This window comes from Seriola lalandi, unplaced genomic scaffold (genome assembly GCF_002814215.2).
Source record: "Seriola lalandi dorsalis isolate HSWRI2012SDOR001 ecotype SW California unplaced genomic scaffold, Sedor1 jcf7180002054519, whole genome shotgun sequence".
NCBI classification, from domain to species: Eukaryota; Metazoa; Chordata; class Actinopteri; order Carangiformes; family Carangidae; genus Seriola; species Seriola lalandi.
In genome coordinates, this window is record NW_019525072.1 from 2,543,022 (window position 1) to 2,563,093 (window position 20,072).

The following is a 20,072-nucleotide window of genomic DNA, read 5'->3' on the forward strand; positions in this document are numbered from 1 at the left end:
CTGAGTGTACAGTCAGTTTTAAGAGCTTGTTCTCTGGAAACAGCTGCTTCATCTGACCGAAAATGAAGCCACGAGAGCAGTGAGAGTGAACCGAAACAATGAACTGAAAGACTGAAAGTAAAAATATTGATTATAGCTGCTGGGTCAAACTTACCTGGAGGAGAAACTCAAACTGTCCATCATTAATGTTTCTTTCTGGTTCAACCTATAAACTTGCATTACCTCTCCCTCTCAGGTTTACATCCAAATAACAACGATTAACAATTTTTTCTCCTAACTGATAGAAATGATGGTTTAATAAACCAGAATCATCCTTTACTTGTTTTATTTAATTGCGTTATTGATCAAAAATTCATCCACACTGTCCCACAGCGCTCTGCACCATCTCTTCATCCAACGGTCAGTGCTTCAGACAGAGGAGGATTTGGATTTAAGGCAGCAGCAGTTTGAAAATGGATGATTTATCATAATGTTTGACTTTGCGAGACCACACATGAAACATGACATGAAACAATTTATAATGAAATCATGCTAACTTTGAGTCCTTGCATCTCCACAAACAGGACATTGGGGGTAATTGACATTCTTAAATTTGTTCTCCAAGTAAGTTTAAGTCAGCCCTGACGTCTACGTTTTGATGCTGGGAAAAGTCAAACTTCATCACCTGGTGCCTTCTCTACCTCCCTCGCTCTCTCGCTCCTGCTGTCGTGATCAGTGTGTCTGCAGTGCTGTTCAATAGAGAAGAAGCTCTGTGTGTGTGTGTGTGTGGGAGGGGGGGTGGCAGCCTGGTGGTGGTGGTGAAAGTTGTTGGGGGTGAGGTATCAGGGTGGATGGCAGGGTGAGGAGATGAGGCCTGAGGAACACACTGTCCCCTCCTGGCTGGGAATATTAAGAGGAAACACACAGACACTCTCTCTCTCTCTCTCTCTCTCTCTCTCTCTCTCTCTCTCTCTCTCTCTGCCTGAGCCTGGCTTTGTGTCTCTGGCAGGCTGTGAGGTTACATAACCTCACATCAAACCGACTAATGACCTTTCTCTGACTTTACTGGACAACGTTCTGGGACAGAGAAGCGAGCACCCATGGGAGCTGTGTGGGGGCACGTCACCCGAAGCCTCCAAAGCAAAACTTTTAAGTCCCTGAGAAGAAGCTGCAGCGTTCGACGTTCCTTCTCTTAGGATTACTGCTGTGGAAACAAAATGCAACCTGAAATGTGTGCAAGGATTTCTGTGCAGAGGAATGTTTATCTTGCTCCTGTGCATGCAAACACTGAATCTGCATGTGCAAGCCTATATGTGTGTATGTGTGTGTGTGTGTGTGTGTGTGTGTCTGAGAGAGTTGAGGCCTGTTGTTTATGCTGACCAGAGAACAGTTGCTGACTGCGCTCACCCCGGGTTATTTTTTGGGTCATGCAGAGTTGAGTGGCAACACAGAGCTATAAGCACGGTCAACCAACTGAAAAAGAAAAAGAAAAAAAAAACCATTGGAGCAAACATAGTCTGAAATGACACGTTCACATCACCCCCACTGCTGATCCAAGCAGTGTGAAGCTTTATAATTTCCTGCATAAAATAACATATGGACCTAAGAGCAGTCCGAGCTGTGTCGCTGCTGGTTTACAAATCATCTGAAGCTTTTAAATCCAGCTCTGAATAGAGGGCAGTTTTCAAAAAAAGAGAGATAAAGAGGAGGAACCAAAGTGGGCTACAGCACACAAAGTGCTCTGGGATGCGTGAAGCGAATGGAGCGCCGTGCTCTGCCCTCTGGTGGCGTGATGGGAGACCGGGTGCAGGGCTGTTGCCTCCGTCAGCTCAGGGAACGCTGTGTCCATAAACGGGCCTGGAATACTGATGCCACAGTGCAGGGGTGCAGGAGCTGCAGTCTGGCAGGCCCAAGAGAAACGCTCAGATTCACTGTCCTCTACACAGAGTCCGACTCGGGAGGACTACTGACGCGTCTGTGAGACCATATAGCTTTAGTTAGTAGTGTATATGACATATGAGTCACGCAGAAATACCCAAAAACTGCATCTACATCATTTGATGTCTGACAGGTGGATTAAAAAAAAATATGATTTCCACCTGTTTACATCTTGACTCCTGCTCTGTTCTCATTATAAAAAGCGTGAAATAAACACTCTTCCAAACCCTCTTGTTGGGAATCCAGCCAAAAGAGTTGTGATCAATAACACAAGCCGCAAAACAGGCCCTGACGTTAAAGCCATTCATCCACCTAGCATAGAACATATATAAATCAAGCGTCCTCCACAGCTCCTCCACCCTGCAGCAGCCTGCGGTGCATTTGATATCACCATGTAAAAATAAAAGACTTCCACTGGGGCTCCACATTGTCATTATTTTCATCACAGGTTCGTCACTGAATCTGCTGATTGTATTTTGGATAAATCAGTTAATCAACTGATTCAACATTCAGATGTTGCTAAATCCTGATTGGTGCCGGGGACCTTTGTCAAATCAGTGACAAAAGCAAAGACAAAAACACAAACACAGAAATCTCTTTTTGTGCTCATGTAGGAGCCTTTTGCTCAGAGGAAGGAGATGGTGGGAACTTTAAATGAGCGACTGATTAACAGAATGTGATCATCTCAGATTTAAATTCCTCCCAGTGCAGGCACAATAGCAGGTCCTAACAGTGGTCGAGCAGTCAGATAGTCACTGCAGGACCAGCAGCAGCCTGTGGCCTCCGTCCTGTTAATAATGGTCTTAAGTATGTGGTCGTCCCCCCCCCTACAGTCTGTCCTCCTGTCAGACGCCACGCCGCAGCACCACCCAGCCACTTCCCTCACTCTGCAAGACAGCCTGCTGCTGAGTCCGTGCCAGCCGGCCAGCGACGATGCCAGGACACACACCAACACACAGATGCACACACCTACTTACATGTACAAGCAACTGCATGCACACTCTCACATAAATCAAATGCTTGGCCCTCCTTTCTGCTGTCCCAGCATGCACCCTGGTTACCTGGCTGCTGTCCCACTAGCAACAGCTGCTACCTCAGGACTGGAGGTTCCATTGCATGACAGCACGCACGCACACACACGCGCACACACACACACACACACACACACACACACACACACACACACACACACACACACACGCAGTCATATAAAGTCGAGTCATAAACAGCACTGGCCTCTTTCGTCCCTGGCCCTGAGGAGCTCATTTTAGATGATGGAGGACTGAACCGATCAGGGGCGGGGCCAGAGGTAGTTGGTAGGTAGTTGGCTTGTTAGCATCATGGATGGATGACTGGGTGCAGGACCAGGGGCCCTCCGACCAAACCTCTGTATGAAGTGACTGTTAAACATTTCTGGTTGGAAAGTCAATCAAACAAATCCACAAAGAGACACAACGACAAGCACAAAGTCATTCAAAGCAACTAAAAAGAGACACAAAACCACAAAATGACACAACTTAAGACACACAAAACAACCATGAAATGATGTGAAATGATCACAGTGATGCAAAACAACCACAAAGACCCGAACTGACCATGAAAATGATGCAAAGTTGTGTGTCTCTCTCTTTCACATTAGAATATTTAAAGTTGATTATTTGGGGCTGATTTATTACACTGAATAAATAATGTAACGATTAATAATGTGCAGTTTATTATTGCCAAGAATCAACGTTTTAAGTCTGAGTCTTAACACATTTCTTCTTATTTTAACATCGTGCCCCCTCTCTTTAAATCTGAGCCCTCCGTGGAGAGTTTCTGAACCCGCCCCTGCTTCATTTGTCCCTGGCTGTGAGGAGCTCATTTGAGATGATGGAGGACTGAACTAATAGGGTGGAATGATGTGGACAGGCCTTTATGAAAAGTGCACAGAGATGCTGTTTGAGCAGATGCAGCGGGTCATAAAGAGAGCACCTGCTGGGACACCTAACCTCACCTGAACGGGACAGAGGGAGCAATTAATGGCATAATTTTGGACCGTTAACTGTCACATTTAGCAGGCAGGGGGCATTATGGAAAACAGAGCTCTGCGGGAGCTTTGAACTGCAGCTCTGCTTGTGCTGCAGCAGGGCAGGGGTCAGAGCCTCTGGAGGTTATTACGTAACAGCAGGGCCATCTCCATGACTGTCCTCTGGCCACAGTGACACAGGGCTTCACCCTGCTTCCTCCGCCCGCCGCTTCTACTTTCTACACCAGACCACCACAAAGTGAGACAAAACCAACCACAAAATGACCGCAAACATAAAACAACCACAAAGAGACCAAAAAACTGAATAAATTGATGCAAAAATGACCACAGTGGTGTAAAACAACCGCAATATGACCACAAAGAGACACAAAACAACCAAAGAGACAAAAGAAATGACCATAGAGTGGTGTAAACATGATCACAAAAGACACAAAACAACCACAAAGAGACAAAAACTGGATAAAACTGATGCAAAATGACCACAAGATGATGTAAAACAATCACAAACTGACACAAAAAAAGATGACACGATGCAAAAAGACAGGAGAAACAAAACCACAAAATGTTGCAAAATAAGCACAAAGTGATGCAAAATGACGACAAATGACAGCAAACTGACCAAAAAATGAAAACACGCCACAGTGACGCGGGGCTTCACCCTGCCTCCTCCTCCTCCTCCTCCCGCTGCCTCGGTGTACAGCAGGCCTTTCTTTTTTAAGGCTCAGTTTACCGTAAGTGTCCTTTAGAGGATATTTTCTCTTCGCTGTAGAACTGCTTTGGTAGAGAAAATGTCAAATTGTTGAAGTGCGGCTCTACAGAGAACAATTGTCCTTCAACTCCCTGGACTGCAGGTTAATAGGAGGTAGGAGGGACCTTGAAAATCCTTACAGGAAATCCACATTTCTGCTAAGAGTGCTGAATATTATGCAGAGATGTCTCGGAGAGGCGTTCTGCGGGACATCTAAATGGCCTGTAGAGCCCTCTCAGGGTCTTCCTCATTACCTGCTGAAGTGGAGGTTTTAGTTTTGGCAGTGATGAGTCAGAATGGATGATGTTGGGGCTTAATTACTGTGCTGTGACTGCTGGAGTTCTGGTGTCAGCCGAATACAGGCCTTACAGCTCAAGGACACATATAGCCTGTTGAAACATGCAATGTTAGCTAAACTGAGCTGCTGTCCATCAGTTCTGCATAGGTGGCTGCTCTCATCATAGCTGACGCCGACCTTTTCAGCTGCGAGACAGGAGGCCGGGCTCGGAGGCCAATCACGTTCAACAAGCTCCGAGCTGGAATGTATATATCTACACTCACACCAGGTATCTGAGGTAATAGTACTGCTGTTGAGTATTTTCATTTCACGCTCCACTACATCTCAGAGGGAATGTACTGTTTACTCTGCTACAGCCGAGCACAACTTTAGATACTTTACAAACATGTGACAAGCTTATATAAAAGGACACGCTGTTATAGGTCAAACTAGTTTTACAAAACACTATATAAAGTTAAGAGCAGAACTCATTGGATGTATGGAAAATTAAAACTAATAGGTTACTGATTTTAGCAAATGCATTTATACTGTATTTCAGACTGTTTTGATAACTGTCTGTTTTTGCTCCATAACAGGATTTTGCCTTTAGTCTCATTTCATCCTCACATTTCTGCTGAAGTGTGCTCACCCTTTATAGTGTGTGACTGCAATCTCTACTCAATTTGTTGCAACAAATGCCATCCTCTTGAAAACTAAAACAGATTTTTCTTGGTTAAATAAAAGAAAAAATTGTAACTACTGTCTCTTCATGCAAAAAATATGACCTGCTTGTTCTTGTCAGTAAACTCAACTGACAGCTGTTGAGCCAAACAAAAAAAAAACAAAAAAAAAAAAAAACTGAAGGCCACTTATGCGCTCAGTCAGGAATATTTTGTTAAACTGATCTGTTATAAAAATCTTAAATTTTAGCCTCAGATTCATAGGGGTCTTTTAGAAATGTATCTGTATGCAGAACTTTTACATTGTTTTTTTTAAAAAGGATCTGGCTTCTACCCCCACCTGTATATTAAAAACCTCGGTAGTATTGTGGCTTTTGTTTATAAGATAACTAGCACAATAAAGTATCTTGTGCATTTCATGACATTTGAAATGTGCCTCAAATGCCTTCTGTAATTTACCAATTACTAACTTGTGAATAAACTATTGACCAAGCCGTCACCTGCATCTTCAACAATGCCAACTCAAGTCAAACTACAGGGTTAACAACAAATAACCAGCTTTCCTCCCATCTCTGCATTAACAGCCAAAATTCTCACCACAAACACATTATTTTTTTTAAATTTTTTTATTAAATAACTGCAGAACAATAGTGATGGTGACAGTAAATGCAGCAGAGACGGCGTTTGTCGACAGGGACTTTAAGCGGTCTCTTCCTTGGCAATGCGGTCCTTCTTGAGTGGTCCCTGTGGAAAACAGAAATAAGACAAGTCAGTTATGTCAATACTTAACAGGCTGTGACCTGCAGTCTGTGTTGGCTCAGGGCAGCCAGTGTTCCCAGAGAGTGAACAGGGAGCCAGCACAAACAGGCACTGCTCCCCTGCCTCACTGGAGTTCACTATGGCACTGGAATGGAACCCAAATTCACACTGGAGACTGAACCAGGTTACGAACAGTGCGGGGCAACAGTAACCGACCGTAAGCGACAAAGTGTCTGTGACTTTAAATGTTGTACAAGTTGCATTCCAATTTTGAAGATCAGATACAAAACTATAAGTACAACATCTTACCATAAATGCCTTCTTCTCCTCCACAGTCTGGAAGCGGCCGTGCCCAAACTTGGAAGTGGTGTCGATGAACTTGAGGTCAATCTTCTCCAGGGCACGACGGCTGGTCTGCACCAGCAGAGACTGAAGGAACAGAAAGTAAACATTTAGATATTCAAGTCTACACATGTGTAAAATAATGTGATCTCCCTGGAAAAATGTTGAATATTCCCAGCCGGTTCCTCAGATATGGTTAACACCTACACTAACATTATCCCATGCTGTACTAGATCAGTTTGACAAAGCAATTCCTACAATTTGCAATAACTAACATAACTAAAGGCCTTGAACTTCGCCCTCACCTTGCGCAGAGTCAGCACCCTCTTCTTGGTTCCCACAACACAGCCCTTCACCATGACGAAGTCATTGGTCACCTCTCCGTAGTGGACAAATCCACCCTTTTAAGAAAAGAAAAAACAATTGAATTACATCTGTGTCAAGACAGGACGGCATCCAATAGTCCCACTTACAGGGCGCATGAACATCACTTACCAGGGGGTTGATGCTCTTGTTGGACAGATCGTACTCAGTGGAGGCGTTGTTCTTCACCACCTTTCCATCCTTGGTGTGGTAGCCCTGGCCAATTTTGTAGATCTTCTTGTTGATCTCTGTACGATGGTGGTAGCCCTTCTGACCGGCACGGGCCACAGAGAAGGCCACACGGGCAGGATGCCAGGCACCGATACAGGCCACCTTACGCAGACCACGATGGGTCTTGCGAGGAAGCTTCTTTGTGTGCCAACGGCTGGTGACACCTAGGAGATAACACATTGGTAAGAGTCAAGATAAAGTTCTGATCTATACATACGACGTGTGAAAACTGGTTTAAATGTCGAAAGATTGAATTCTGACAGGCCTAAACTGCAACTGCTCTTACCCTTGTATCCGTGACCCTTGGTTACACCAATGACATCGATCATCTCGTCCTGAGTGAAGACGGTGTTGACAGGAACGGCCTGCTCCAGCTTCTCACGGGCCCAGTCCACCTTATCGGAGATGGTGCCTCCGTTCAGCTGCACCTCCATGAGGTGAGACTTCTTCTGCCTCACGGGCAGCAGACGCATCTGCACAGAAACAGAAAATAAGTCAATACAAAACATAAAAAGACTTTAAATGTGGAATGATGACAGCTATGTAGTCTCAGAAGGAAGGCAGCATGGAAGATATCCTCATACGTGTCGGGCGCCATGCCTGACGCAAGTTCCGTGGTCTCATCACCGACAGACAAGCAAATAAGAAACTAAATCGAACGTACTAACCTGTGTGTGGGCAATGATGCGGACGACCTGGCAGTACTTCTTCATGGCGGCAAAGTCCTTCTCCAGCTGCTTCTTGCCCTCCTCATCCTGCCATTTCTTGCAGTATTTGGTGAAAGCCTTCTTCTTGGACTTGTACCTGAGCACATGCAGCGTGGCAGCGGGAGAGAGGACACATAGGTTTGCACAGGTCCTTCATAACCTCGGAGGGCCAGCGGAAGAACACAGTGCATAGCTGCTCGCCCTTCCCTCCATGTGGATGGGCTCTATCAGCTAATGAAGATTTCAGCTCATGGCACAGTTTCTAAGAAGCACTTTCCACTGGCCAGAGGAGCCCGGAGCTCATCAGGGCACATGGCACCTGAGCGGAGCTGCCACAGGTGGCCACCGAAATGTTAGACTCACTCAGTGAAAACATAGGACTCATTTCATTTCCACTGGGCAACTAACATCTGCTTCAAATACTTAATACACTACGGTTTAGGCTATCGTTTCATGTAATGCTCACCAGTTCTTGTAGAACCGACGCTTGCACTCGTCACTGACGTGCTCGGCGAAGATGGTCTTGAAGGAACGCAGGCCGCGGGGAGTGTTGACGTAGCCCACAACTCCAACAACAATCATGGGAGGTGTCTCCACAATGGTCACGGCCTCAACCACTTCCTTCTTGTTCACCTCTGAAGGGGGAAAGAAAGAAATTAAGTTTAACACCCATCATAATCTCAACTCTTGCTTAACGCACTCAGTGACCATTTTATGGTATAGACTGCGCTCAGTGCTCGACATTCAGCAAGGGGTTTAAACCCATTCTGTCCGCCCGTCGAGTGTCTCATCACAGGCAGAACACCATACTGAAAACATGACCTTTCACAGCAGACATTTTACTCAATCAAAACGGAAACACGTTGTTGTGAAAAGCCAAAACATCTACTGTGAAAAATGAGTCTTCTCACTCACTCAAAAAATGTCTACAACATTTTATAATCATTCAAACTACAATGTTTAAGCCTGACTTTACTCACTTGAGCCGGGTCTATCGACCTCGCGGACGATGTGTGTCATGCCGGCCTTGTAGCCCAGGAAGGCAGTCAGGTGCACGGGCTTGCTGGGGTCATCCTTGGGGAAGCTCTTGGCCTTACCGCGGTGACGACGGCTCCTCTTGCGGGGCAGGAAGCCCAGGGATCCGTGGCGCGGAGCCGAAAACTTACGGTGGGACTGTGGAGGGAAGACACTGTCAGCTGGTCCATGCTTATGCAGAGTAAAAAACTTTTCTTTGTAGAGTTAATACAAGTCTATGTGAATTATAGCTAATGAAGACTGCAAAAAGGCCTCGAGTTCACCACGATGTTAGCGTGGTTAGCCGCCTCCAGCGTGCATGGTCACGAGGTTGAAGCCAACGACGCAAACCCTCAGCTTTAAATTTTGACTTCAAGTAGTCATCACTTTTACTTATATACCACATTTGTAAAAACGGGTGTTAAGACAGATAATTTAAAACAGCGTGTAAGAAGCAGCCAACGTCAAGCAGCCATTTTGGTCGCCGGTGTTGGCACTAAAGGTTGCGCTTCAGGCTGAATATCATAAAAATAAACATTAAACTTAAGTAAAGAATGTCTATAAAAGTAATCATAGTGTCTGAAGTCAGTGAAATGTAACTGATTGCTCAGATAACACACTGATTGAAGTCCGGCGTTTCTGCTGCTCGATTTGTTCACTCACCATTTTGTCGCCAGTCCGTATTCAAAGAGGCCTACTGAGGGGCAAACCACCAATTTATACCCAACCAAATATCGCGAGACTATCCTCAGATAGGCCCCTCCCCCGGAATTTCACCCTGCAGATGTATTAAACTCAGCAGCCACTAGATGCCGCTGTTTACAATTAAAACATTACAGCGTAATAATGAGTTACAGTTATTAAAACTTTTTTTCAGTGTTTACCTTTGATTTAAAACAAACAGTCTATGGCTAAATATCTATATAATTCAGGTTATGTAAATCTTATCTATTGTATGTCTTTAAATACAGCACCAGTCAAAAGATGACTGTACAGTTTAATTATATTTGTGACTAATGGAAATAATATGCATTTTAGTTCTTCCACAGTTCAGTTTCAATTTATAATAGAGTACGATTTTATTTTCCACTTAAACAGAAGATTGTCTTTAAATGAACGTATGCAACTAAATGTACATTTTTTTGTAGTGCATTTTTCTTATTTTTCATTATTGTTAATGTCCTATAATAAATACCCATTCCAAAGTATAGTTTTTTTCTTTTAAATAATGGTGGTCCATCAAAGAACTCCCTCAAAAATAAATCACACATAGCATCAAATCAAGCTGTCATAACATTTATTACCACTTCATTCTTTAAAAAAGAAAAGAGAAAGAAAAGACAAGTACATACATTTACACCTTTTAGGTTAAGGCAGCAATATTTTGTTTTATGTCCCAGTGTTGTAACAAGTTTTGATGTTATGTCTAATGAGGACTGAACAAGTATTTCATGAGAAAGCCAGCAGGTAGAAGTAATAAGACTTGGCAAAACGTAAGGAAACCTGTGGGATTTTTGGGAAGCTGGCTGCAGTGGTTTTCACATATGATGAAAAGTCAAATAGTCATTAACTCTATCAAGGAGGTCACGTTTTCACCCGTGTCTGTTTATTTGTCAGCAGGATTACGCAAAAAGTACTGAACCGATTTCCACTGAAGGGAAGAAACTATTAAATTCCAGATCATTTACCATGAATTTGAATCATTTTCTCTGAACTCTGGTGTATGTTGGTTGACATTGGCCATGGCAGAGGTCTGTGTCCTCTGAGTGCCCCTATACTTTATTCTTGTAATGTAAAAAATTAAATCATGCACCAATCTAGCCATCAGACCTTCTGTGTCTCTTATACTATGGCTTTCCTCCAGTTATGACGACAGAAAAGAGGAGTACATTCAACATAAAACCTACCTGTAATTATTTTTTATGGTTTCATTTCACAGTTGTGTTGCAAATGTAAAGTGCTACAAATGGTCAAATCTATCCAGCATACAAAACAGATTTGTCAGTCATCTACTCGGCAGATAAATGTCAAAAATGTCATGCTTTACTGCTACGGGAATGCAGGATGATGCAGTTACGCCAATGCAGCTTATTATCTAGCGTCTGTATTGAATGGGGATGTACACACCATGCAGTTTGTCAGGCAATGCAACGTATTGGTATGAGAACATTTTCCTCACACTACAGTGTTGATGCAGTTAAAGTCTTTAAGAGGGTTGGAATTTTCCCATTAAGCATTAAACCTTTTACAACTTTCCTGCACAATGCAAAAAGATTACTCGAATCATCAACACATGAAGTCTGTGGCCCCAGTGTATCCTTCACTATCCAGGCTTGTTGTCAAAGCTCCTTATAGTAGATATATTTCCGTCTTATCAGTCTGTGAACATTTCAAGAGAACAGATTTTCAGGGAGTGACATCCCTGAAATGTGCAGGAATCCTCATCTTTTTTTGTTCATTCAAAACCAAATCCAAACCCGCCTGTTCCTCAAGCTGAAAACAGGCATTTGGGACAAAGTCTCCTGATGATTATGTCTGCATGTGCTTCTGAGAAACACCCAGCGCCACACAAACAGCCCTCAGGATGCCAGTCACTCTCGATCAAGGTTCATCTTCTGGAAGAAGGCCTTTCCAAACTCATATGTGCTTATCATAACGGCACAAGCTGGAGCCACTTTGATCACCCTCGGCATGAAACCTGGGGAAAATTCACATGTTTTCACTTCTGAGTAAATCTTACACACTATTTTTATTTCACCTAAGACGGCATAAGTGTTTACCTGCAAAAAGGCCCTTGTAGCCCAGCTCAGCCCATATTTCCTTCATTATGTGCCATGTAGATGTGGTTCTCTTAAAGGAAACTAGGAGGAATTGGCATAAGATACTAGTTAGAATATTCCATATTGTATAAGAAGTAAGTACATACATTGACTAAATACATTGACACGCTGCCCACATCACCATGGATAAGCACAGACCTCCCAGAGTATCCATCTCTCCCAGTTGGATCTGTCTCCGAGTCTTCACCACGTCAAAAGGCAGCGTCAGGATTGCAGCAATCTAAACACCATGAAAAACCCCAACAGTCACATCCTGGACAGGTTCAGCCAGTGGTTACACGTCAAGATCTTAGATATTATCAATGTGTGAAGAATAACCACTCATATCAGGAAGGGAGTTTGCTTAATTATTGCACAAGAAACAGGGCAATTTGAAATGTGGGTCAAACACTGGCCTGACTCTCTGAACGTACCTCTGACAATGCACTTATTGTCAGTCCGTGTTACCAAATATTTGAATGTCGTGAAGTGATTCGGATATATTTACACAAGTACAGGTAACAGTAGTCAGTGTGTCAAAGAAAGCGTCGACGTCTCTCAAGGCTTCATTTTATTTTACTAGATTTGAAGCAGAAAATCGCTTTGATTACATCCAGTCATTGATATGATCGTATCAGGGTGCTAGACTAACAATTATAGCGTCCCACCTTCTACTGGTCATGTCAATGCTACAGTCAGTGTTTACAAGCAATAATTAAAACATGTTTAATTATTACAGCAGAGGGCAGGTGTGTGTTAACATAAATGCTGAGTACTCACAGCTCCAGACACAGCTCCTGCAGTAAAGCTGATGGAGAAATTGGCCTGAGGCACTCGGGACTGTTCACATAACTGGGCCTTCACCAGCTCATAGTTGAACCAGTACAAAGCTGCAAGGACACATAAACATAAAGCGAGGGTTCATTTACCATTTTGTTGCTTTGCTTACAGTCAGTCATCTTAGACTTTTCAAGTAACAAGCACTGTGACAAAAAGATTCATCCTCTGTTTCCATGTTGTGCTGTCTGCATCCTGAAAATCTGTTACAGCCATGTTCTGATGAAACAATGAAATATGCTGCAGGAGTGGTTTGACAAGTTTATATGGAGGATTGGAAACGTATTTTCCACCTTCACTGGAACCAACATGAAGTCAAGATAAACCCACAGATGAGATTTTTATACGCCCATATTTCAACTCAATGCTCTGTAGGATTTCCACGTTATATCATATTTTACTATATTCTGTGGTGCTGCTCTTACCAGAGAAGGGAACGTCTCTGAGAACAGTGGGTGCCCAGCCCCTCCACAGAGAGAGCAGGCCGTCCTGGGCCACAGCAGAGCGGATACATTCTCGCAGCTCGCTGTAAGGCAGCCGACGGGACTGCATCTTAGTCCTGACCAGCTCCAGAGGACTGATCACCGTCACAGCCCCCACTACAACACACAAACACACGCTTCAAGTCAAGAAGAGACAGCCTGAAAAGACTTAAAAAGCATTGAATTCAGCTTCCTTTAAGAAAAGGGACTGAGCAGGTTTAAAAAGTCTTAAATTTCATTAACAAAAGGTCTTGAATATGTTTCTCTCCTGCTGTAGACAGTAACATTAGTTATTATCTTTGGCTGACAGGAGACAGTGGTCAGGAAGCTAAGTTATTGTTGATTTTATCAAAGAATTATGAGGCATCGACAAGTAAAAAGACCCCCAGCCCTTCTGTAAAACCCCCAGACTGAAAGAGACAGAAAATGAAAAACATTTTGTGTGTCTTTGTAGTCTTTTTGCAACTCTTCGTCGTTGTAGTCTTTTAACTGAGCTCTTTCAGGGGGCCCAAGGGAGTCAGGGGGTCTGTAAACCACAGATGGGTCCAGGTCACATTAATTAATTAATAACATTACTAGGAATTATTGTTATGGCAATTGTTTTTATTTATTGTTATAAAGAAATAAATAATATTTTGTTATCGTTTGTTTTCTACCCTTTGTACGACCATGAAAAAGGTATTGAATTACATTCTAAGCAGCATTAATAAAGTCTTAAATGTACTTCAGTGAACACTGCAGGTAGCCTGAACACTGTTAACATGTTGCACTGTAGATGTTTGTGTTTCCATGCTCTTACATCTCGCCAGACCACCAGCAACAAGAGGGACGTGGCTGCCCTGAAAACCCAGACCGTATCTCAGGAAGTCTCGCAGCTGGTCGTAGCAGGTGAAGTAGATGACAGTGGCAGGTACCGCCATAACACTGAGCACACGCACACGCACGCACACACACGTTTCAAACACTGTTTGCCATATCAGTAGAACATTTTCATATAAAAACAAAAAACAAAAAACATGTAAATGTGTCACTAGAGAGTGAGACTGAGTAGTTTGCAGGAAGGTTAGATACACTGCCTTTCATGAAATAACTCACCACCTGATATTCAGTGTTGTTTACTGCTAAGATGAAGGTTTGCATGACTGCAGCTGCCTAACAACAACCCAAATTATTGGGACATTATCTGTAATCATTTATTAAAGACATTTTGTTAATTGATGTGAATTAATTAAAAAAAATAACTGGTGGAGGTAAAAATCTACCCGTCATCTAACGCTCAAAAAATGAATGAGTCTAAAGTTTATATTCAGAAAATATTACATTTACAGAGCTAATGATTTATCCTAGTGATTATGACACAGCAAGTAAGAACTGCTAAAATAATAAATATGAGAAGTAAACCCTAGTTGGCCAATCACATCAGTTTGTTATGGATTGAAGATGCATTATATTTAAAACCATAACCTGATATTCAATTCAAGTATTTTAAACATTTTCTTGATCAGAGTTTAGAGGCTCACAGTGTCGGTGGGAGCCCACTCCACAAAGACCTCAGTCCTTCATGTCGACTGATTTTCACAAAAGCATCCTGTGGCACAAACAAACAAACAAACAAACAAATATTTCTTATAATATTTCTTATAAACTTTAAAAAGGGACAAAAATGTAAAGTAAAGCTGCCAGTGGTTCCAGCCGCTGCACTAAAACTCACAAGAGTGCCGCTGAAATGTGTTGGTGCTTTGTACCAGCTGGTGCAGCTGGTTCCATTCTGACAGACGTAGATGTGATCCATCAGTCCATTACAATACAGGAAACACTTCCCTGTGAGAGACAGAGCAGCCAGGAGAGTTAAAAACATCAACAAAAGCAGACAGCAACTACCTGACCCCAGCAAAGTCCAGAATCTAAAAACAAACCCATTAATGAAACAGGTATCTCACATTAGTGAGATTAGCGTGAACCTATTGGGTTTTCATGTTTTCTAAACTGAGCTAAACAATCCTGAACAGACGAGAGTGACTAATGACACGTGGAGGCAATGACAGCAGAGCCACTCAGATAAGATCAAGGCTGTCCTTGTCACTGCTTACTCTGCCTGTTTATTTAGGGATGGTTTAAATATAGACTATTGACAAAACTTTCAAAGAAACTCTAAGAAAAAAAGCATAATTTCACAACCAACTCCTACTACAGATTTTACCCCATGGAAATATCACAGCAAACAAAAATATAATATCCATCATGCAAGGGTGTCACGGGTGAGCAAGATCTTCTAAAAGGTTGAATTTTGAGCAGTAGGACACAAAGTTAACAACAAACCTGAGTACAACCCTGTGCAACATCATTAATACGTGTGAAGGATATTACACAAAGTCGTCCTCTAAGGACTGTGTTCAAGAAGAAAACCACTGCTCTTAAAACTGCAAGATTACACTTTGCAAAAGAACCTGAAGAAGAAAGAGAGACCTGATGAACGCTGGCAGCACAATGATGGTCAGATGAAAGCTAAATAAATTTGGTATGAAGTGGACATAAAAGGTGGACATACAAAACATTAACATTTTAACAATAACATCTCACTAATGAAGGTCGTACTGACTTTTTTTGCAGTTGATACTAAAATATGGACTTTTCATTTTAGTTTAATTAAAAAATGAATGAATTGGCTTTGGTTTAGTTTTTGTAATTACTTTTGTAGCTTTTAGGCCAAACATCTGAATAAGACACAGTACCAAGCAGTGAAACAAAAACATGCACATTTCAACTTTCATCAATTACGTGGACGTAAAGGCAACAAGCTTTTTTTTTGTTTGGTTTTATTGGCAAGAAATGTTTGTTAATCGAGCACGTGGCCATGCACACGAAGATGTGCTGAACAACAGTGTGTTTTTAAGTTTTAGCATGCAGCGACGGCAGGTCAGATACTCACACTTGGAAGGGCGGATGACGCCGCCCCACGGAGCAGACTCACAAGCTAAAGCTGTGAAACAAACCAGAAGGCAGGACAGATAAAAGAAAGAGACAGAGCACAATAATCCAGAGGTGAGGGCAGCACAAAAAGCACAAAGGACAGGTGTAGTGAGGTTAGAAAAGCATCAGGATAAAAAATGGCATCCACAAGCAGCTGGTAAAACGAAAGTCAGTGTTTCAGTATCAATGCTAATGTTCGACAACAGATGAAGACCTCGTCTTACCTTGGTGGAACGGTGTTTGCTGAGCCTGCAGCCTGATCTTCACAACGTCCAGCGGTGTGACTGCAAACAAATAAACTGACTGAGTCAAACATGTTTATGACGTAAGACTTTGGTAACAATAAAGTGAAGTGGGGGAAAATTAGAGCTGTTACAATAAGTTGATTAATTAATTAGTGACTCGACTGAAAATATCTGCAACTATTTTGATAAACACTCAAATCGATAAAGTAACTTAATAGAAAAAAACAGCAGTTTTCAGCTTCTCAAATTTGAAGATTTTTTTTTTTTTTTTTAAATTTGAAGCATTTTTCTGTTTTAAATTAGATTAAGTTGAATATCTTTGGGGTTGGTCTGTCGGTCAAACAAAAAGAGACATTTGAAGATGTCACTGTGGACCGAGACGTACATTGCTAATTATTTTCTGACATTTTATAAACTATCAATCCACTGAAAAATCATTAGCTAGTGTAAATGGCAAGACTTTGTTTGCATATCTCACCAAATATAGATGTGAGGAGGGCTCCGGTGCCAGAGGCCAGCATCTGCTGCACTGGAGAGATCGTAGCCACGGGGCCACTGACGGCCCGCTCCCCCATCTTGCCCACCTGTCCCACCAAGAGAAACACCACACCATGTCAGACTGAGAACACTATGTACTCTAACTAAACTTCACTGGTGTTTTCTGACCCTGTTAAACACAGCAGTTCAGCCCTGTTTGCTGCAGCCAGGTGTCTATGTCTCCCTGTTATGTAAAACAACTAAAGACGGATTGTTGGTGTCCCACAGGATTGGCAACCTTACACCAAAAGTTTGTGGCTGGGTCAGTGTCCTGTTATGTCAGAACCCTGAGTGTGTGACGCCTGCTTCCACCTCAGTGTCATGAAAACACAAACTAGAAGAGAAAGGCTAAAACACTGAAAGCTCAGACTGATCATTACTGTAAATATTATTAAACTATTAATCAATTAGACTGAAAACGACTCTGCAACCATTATGATTACTTAACTAATCATTTGAGTCATTTCTCAAGCAAGGTACTAGGACTTTGTTTTTCTATTTATATCACTTTAAACTGCATATCTTTGGGGTCTGTTTTTTCAGACACAGCAAGACATTTAAAGTGTGACCCGGAGCTCAGGGAAATGTGATGGCCATTCATTCATTTTTGCCATTTTATAGGTTTAGATTAATGGAGATAATAATATGCAGATTAATAAATAATGAAAATAATATTTAGCTGCAGCCCTAAAAGTCAGAGCACACGTTGCTCATTTAAGTGAGCTGGGTGAGTGTAGGCGGAGTTGTTATAATGGGGTCGTTGAAACATTATGATAGCTTATCTATGATGTGCATGTCTCTAATCTCACCAGACAGCCAGTGAGAGTCTCACCTCCTGACCCATTCCTGAATGAGAAAGTGGGTAGTAGCACATAAATAAAGATTTAATCAGCCAGTAGTGACACGGAACAATAACTAATGACGGTAAATCAAGAGATTCCCTCAGGGAAGATCAATAATAACAACAACAAATCTATCATTACCAGCCAATATGGTTTGACTGGATATTATTAAAGGAAATGTTCTTTGTGGAGGATTTTTGTCATTTGAGCCATCTCAAAGTTTCCTGTTTCTCTACCTGCGTGGTTGCCTGTAGTTTTCTCCTGGCTCATCCTATTTCAGGAGTTAATGACACTTTAGTGTGACAGTTATAGGCACTTGGCCCTCAAGGTTGATCTGGCCAACAAGCTGCTTTGCCAAATAAGTGCCCTTCTAACTTACTACAGGAGAGCCCAAAACAATCACGTTTTCAAGTTAAATGAGAGTCCTAAAATGAGAGTTTGATGTTTGGGACTCTTTCTGTCACCTTCACCTAAATTACTCAACAGTGTAAGCAGGTTCATCATGTAATCTCATGCTGTATATTTTACACCCACATTACACTGACAGGACACAAGTTAATGAAAAAAAACCAGGGACACATTAACTAACTTCAAATTACATGAGATTAACGTTTCACTGAATCCTGCAACTCAAAAACAGGGTTCACCAAGTTAAACTCAACATTTTTTGAATGCAATGTAATGTAATACTTGATTCATTAAAGTATGAAAAATATCATCATGCACTTAGTGAGTAATACTACTTACCACGTGCATAAAGCTATTTATTTTTATTTTATATATATATATTTTGTAAACACTTCCCAGAAGTATGTAATTTCTAATAACTTCTAGTCATTTCACACGAACTGGATGAGAAGCACAAAAAATATGGATTAATCAATGACATGCCTACACATTGATTTTTCATTAGGAACAGAAGAAAACATACTCAAGAATTTCACAAACGACATATATCTTCTAAGACCCTTTTTTAAAGGGTTTTCAATACCTGTAGATGCCCTGCCACAACCTAAAGGACACTGTGTGAAATTCAGTGTTGTCACATCATGTACTCTGAACCAACCATTAGCTAGCTAACTTCGTTTGACAGACTAAATTAATATATCTTAGCTCACACTGGAGAAGAGCAGTAAAGGTTGTAGTCAATGAATTTATCAGCTACACTGAGTCAAACGTGTCGAGACATATTTTCATGTAACTGTCAGCATGAGTGCAGTTAGACGGGTAGCTAGCTTAGCTTTTCAGGCACTGCGTTTTTTAAGATCACGAGTTCACTAACGTTACTCACCTTTACTTTAGCTGCCAGTGTCGTGAAATGCAGGCGTCTTCGCCCATTTCAGCTAAATTAGCATCACGTTGCTACATGTAGGAGCTAACGTTAAGCCTCTCTGCCGCGACGCAGCTCGCTCGGTTCCTCCATGGTGGGTAGATAAGCCGTAAACATGTTTTTGGACCGAGCTGGTCAGGGTCGTTTATAGATACAAGTCACAATATGTGCCCAGGCTGCACACAGACTTCATAGATCTGTACAACACTACATCCAGCGATGGTCGTGTCTGACTGGCCGAGAGAGCCCGGTGCGTGTGTTTTGAAGATCAGTGGTACAACGTCAGCATCCATGACGTTAGTTTCTGATTCGACAGTTAAGGACATGGGAAAATAATGATGAACCACTTATTCTTTTTTCATCCATGCATTATTGTGAAAATGTGTTTGACATCATAGTTTAACACAAAACCAACTTTCAGATCTGTGAAACATTTATTTGATTCAAAATTCATGAAATCAAAAAAAAAAAATTAAAAATGGCTGTTTTTACTGTATTTTCTCTGTCCAGATAACATCATCAAACCAGGTCTGGTTTAAAAAGCAACAAAGCATATTTACACTTGTCGGATCAGTGCTTGATGGACTCCATTAAGTGAAGATCTGTGAATCCTACCAGGACTGGTTTGATGTGGTCTGGATGGAAGGGAAAAAAGGGAAATTGTGTGTTTTTACAAATAAAATAAACGTTTTTACAAGTTTCACATCTGAAACTATTAAACTGTCATTACACCTTCTCTATTAATCTAGTCCATAATTGACAAGCCTAGTTTAGAGTTTTTTCATACAGACCTGGTGTGATGTGGTATGAGTGGAAAACAGAAAAACAGTGAAATCTCTTTTTTTGTGTGTTTTTGCTGAGAGAATAAGTTTCACAAACCTGAAACATTGTTTTTTTTGTTTTTTTTTTTTAACTGTCTTTACATCCTCACTGTTAATATATT

At 41.8% G+C, this 20,072-nt stretch overlaps 2 protein-coding genes and 2 non-coding genes across 6 annotated transcripts; all 4 read right to left on the bottom strand.

Annotated features, from left to right (window-relative positions):
• Positions 1-6,258: 6,258 nt before the first annotated feature.
• On the bottom strand, positions 6,259-9,823 carry rpl3 (ribosomal protein L3). Of its 2 annotated transcripts, XM_023413926.2 has the most exons (9): positions 9,731-9,823; positions 9,034-9,226; positions 8,520-8,688; positions 8,015-8,150; positions 7,633-7,819; positions 7,248-7,510; positions 7,058-7,153; positions 6,720-6,839; positions 6,259-6,395 (listed from the first exon to the last, which is right to left on the bottom strand). In XM_023413926.2, exons 1-9 carry the CDS (start codon positions 9,731-9,733, stop codon positions 6,351-6,353), a joined length of 1,212 nt encoding a protein of 403 aa, XP_023269694.1. In that variant the 5' UTR covers positions 9,734-9,823; the 3' UTR covers positions 6,259-6,350. The 2 variants fall into 2 exon arrangements, with proteins under 2 accessions (XP_023269694.1, XP_087032088.1); XM_087175962.1 differs by lacking the exon at positions 9,731-9,823.
• LOC111660644 (small nucleolar RNA SNORA54) lies at positions 6,479-6,610 on the bottom strand. The gene has a single exon (XR_002761168.1). It is a non-coding gene; the product is annotated as a small nucleolar RNA SNORA54 (small nucleolar RNA).
• LOC111660645 (small nucleolar RNA U83B) lies at positions 7,890-7,981 on the bottom strand. The gene has a single exon (XR_002761169.1). It is a non-coding gene; the product is annotated as a small nucleolar RNA U83B (small nucleolar RNA).
• Positions 9,824-10,347: 524 nt separating the features above from the next.
• On the bottom strand, positions 10,348-19,304 carry slc25a39 (solute carrier family 25 member 39). 2 transcript variants are annotated; one of them, XM_023413917.2, is made up of 12 exons: positions 19,091-19,304; positions 16,899-17,004; positions 16,400-16,459; positions 16,135-16,185; positions 14,917-15,026; positions 14,726-14,793; positions 14,005-14,129; positions 13,149-13,322; positions 12,667-12,776; positions 12,046-12,127; positions 11,848-11,928; positions 10,348-11,765 (listed from the first exon to the last, which is right to left on the bottom strand). In XM_023413917.2, exons 2-12 carry the CDS (start codon positions 16,993-16,995, stop codon positions 11,659-11,661), a joined length of 1,065 nt encoding a protein of 354 aa, XP_023269685.1. In that variant the 5' UTR covers positions 16,996-17,004; positions 19,091-19,304; the 3' UTR covers positions 10,348-11,658. The 2 variants fall into 2 exon arrangements, with proteins under 2 accessions (XP_023269685.1, XP_023269686.1); XM_023413918.2 differs by lacking the exon at positions 16,135-16,185.
• Between the last annotated feature and the right edge of the window lie 768 nt (positions 19,305-20,072).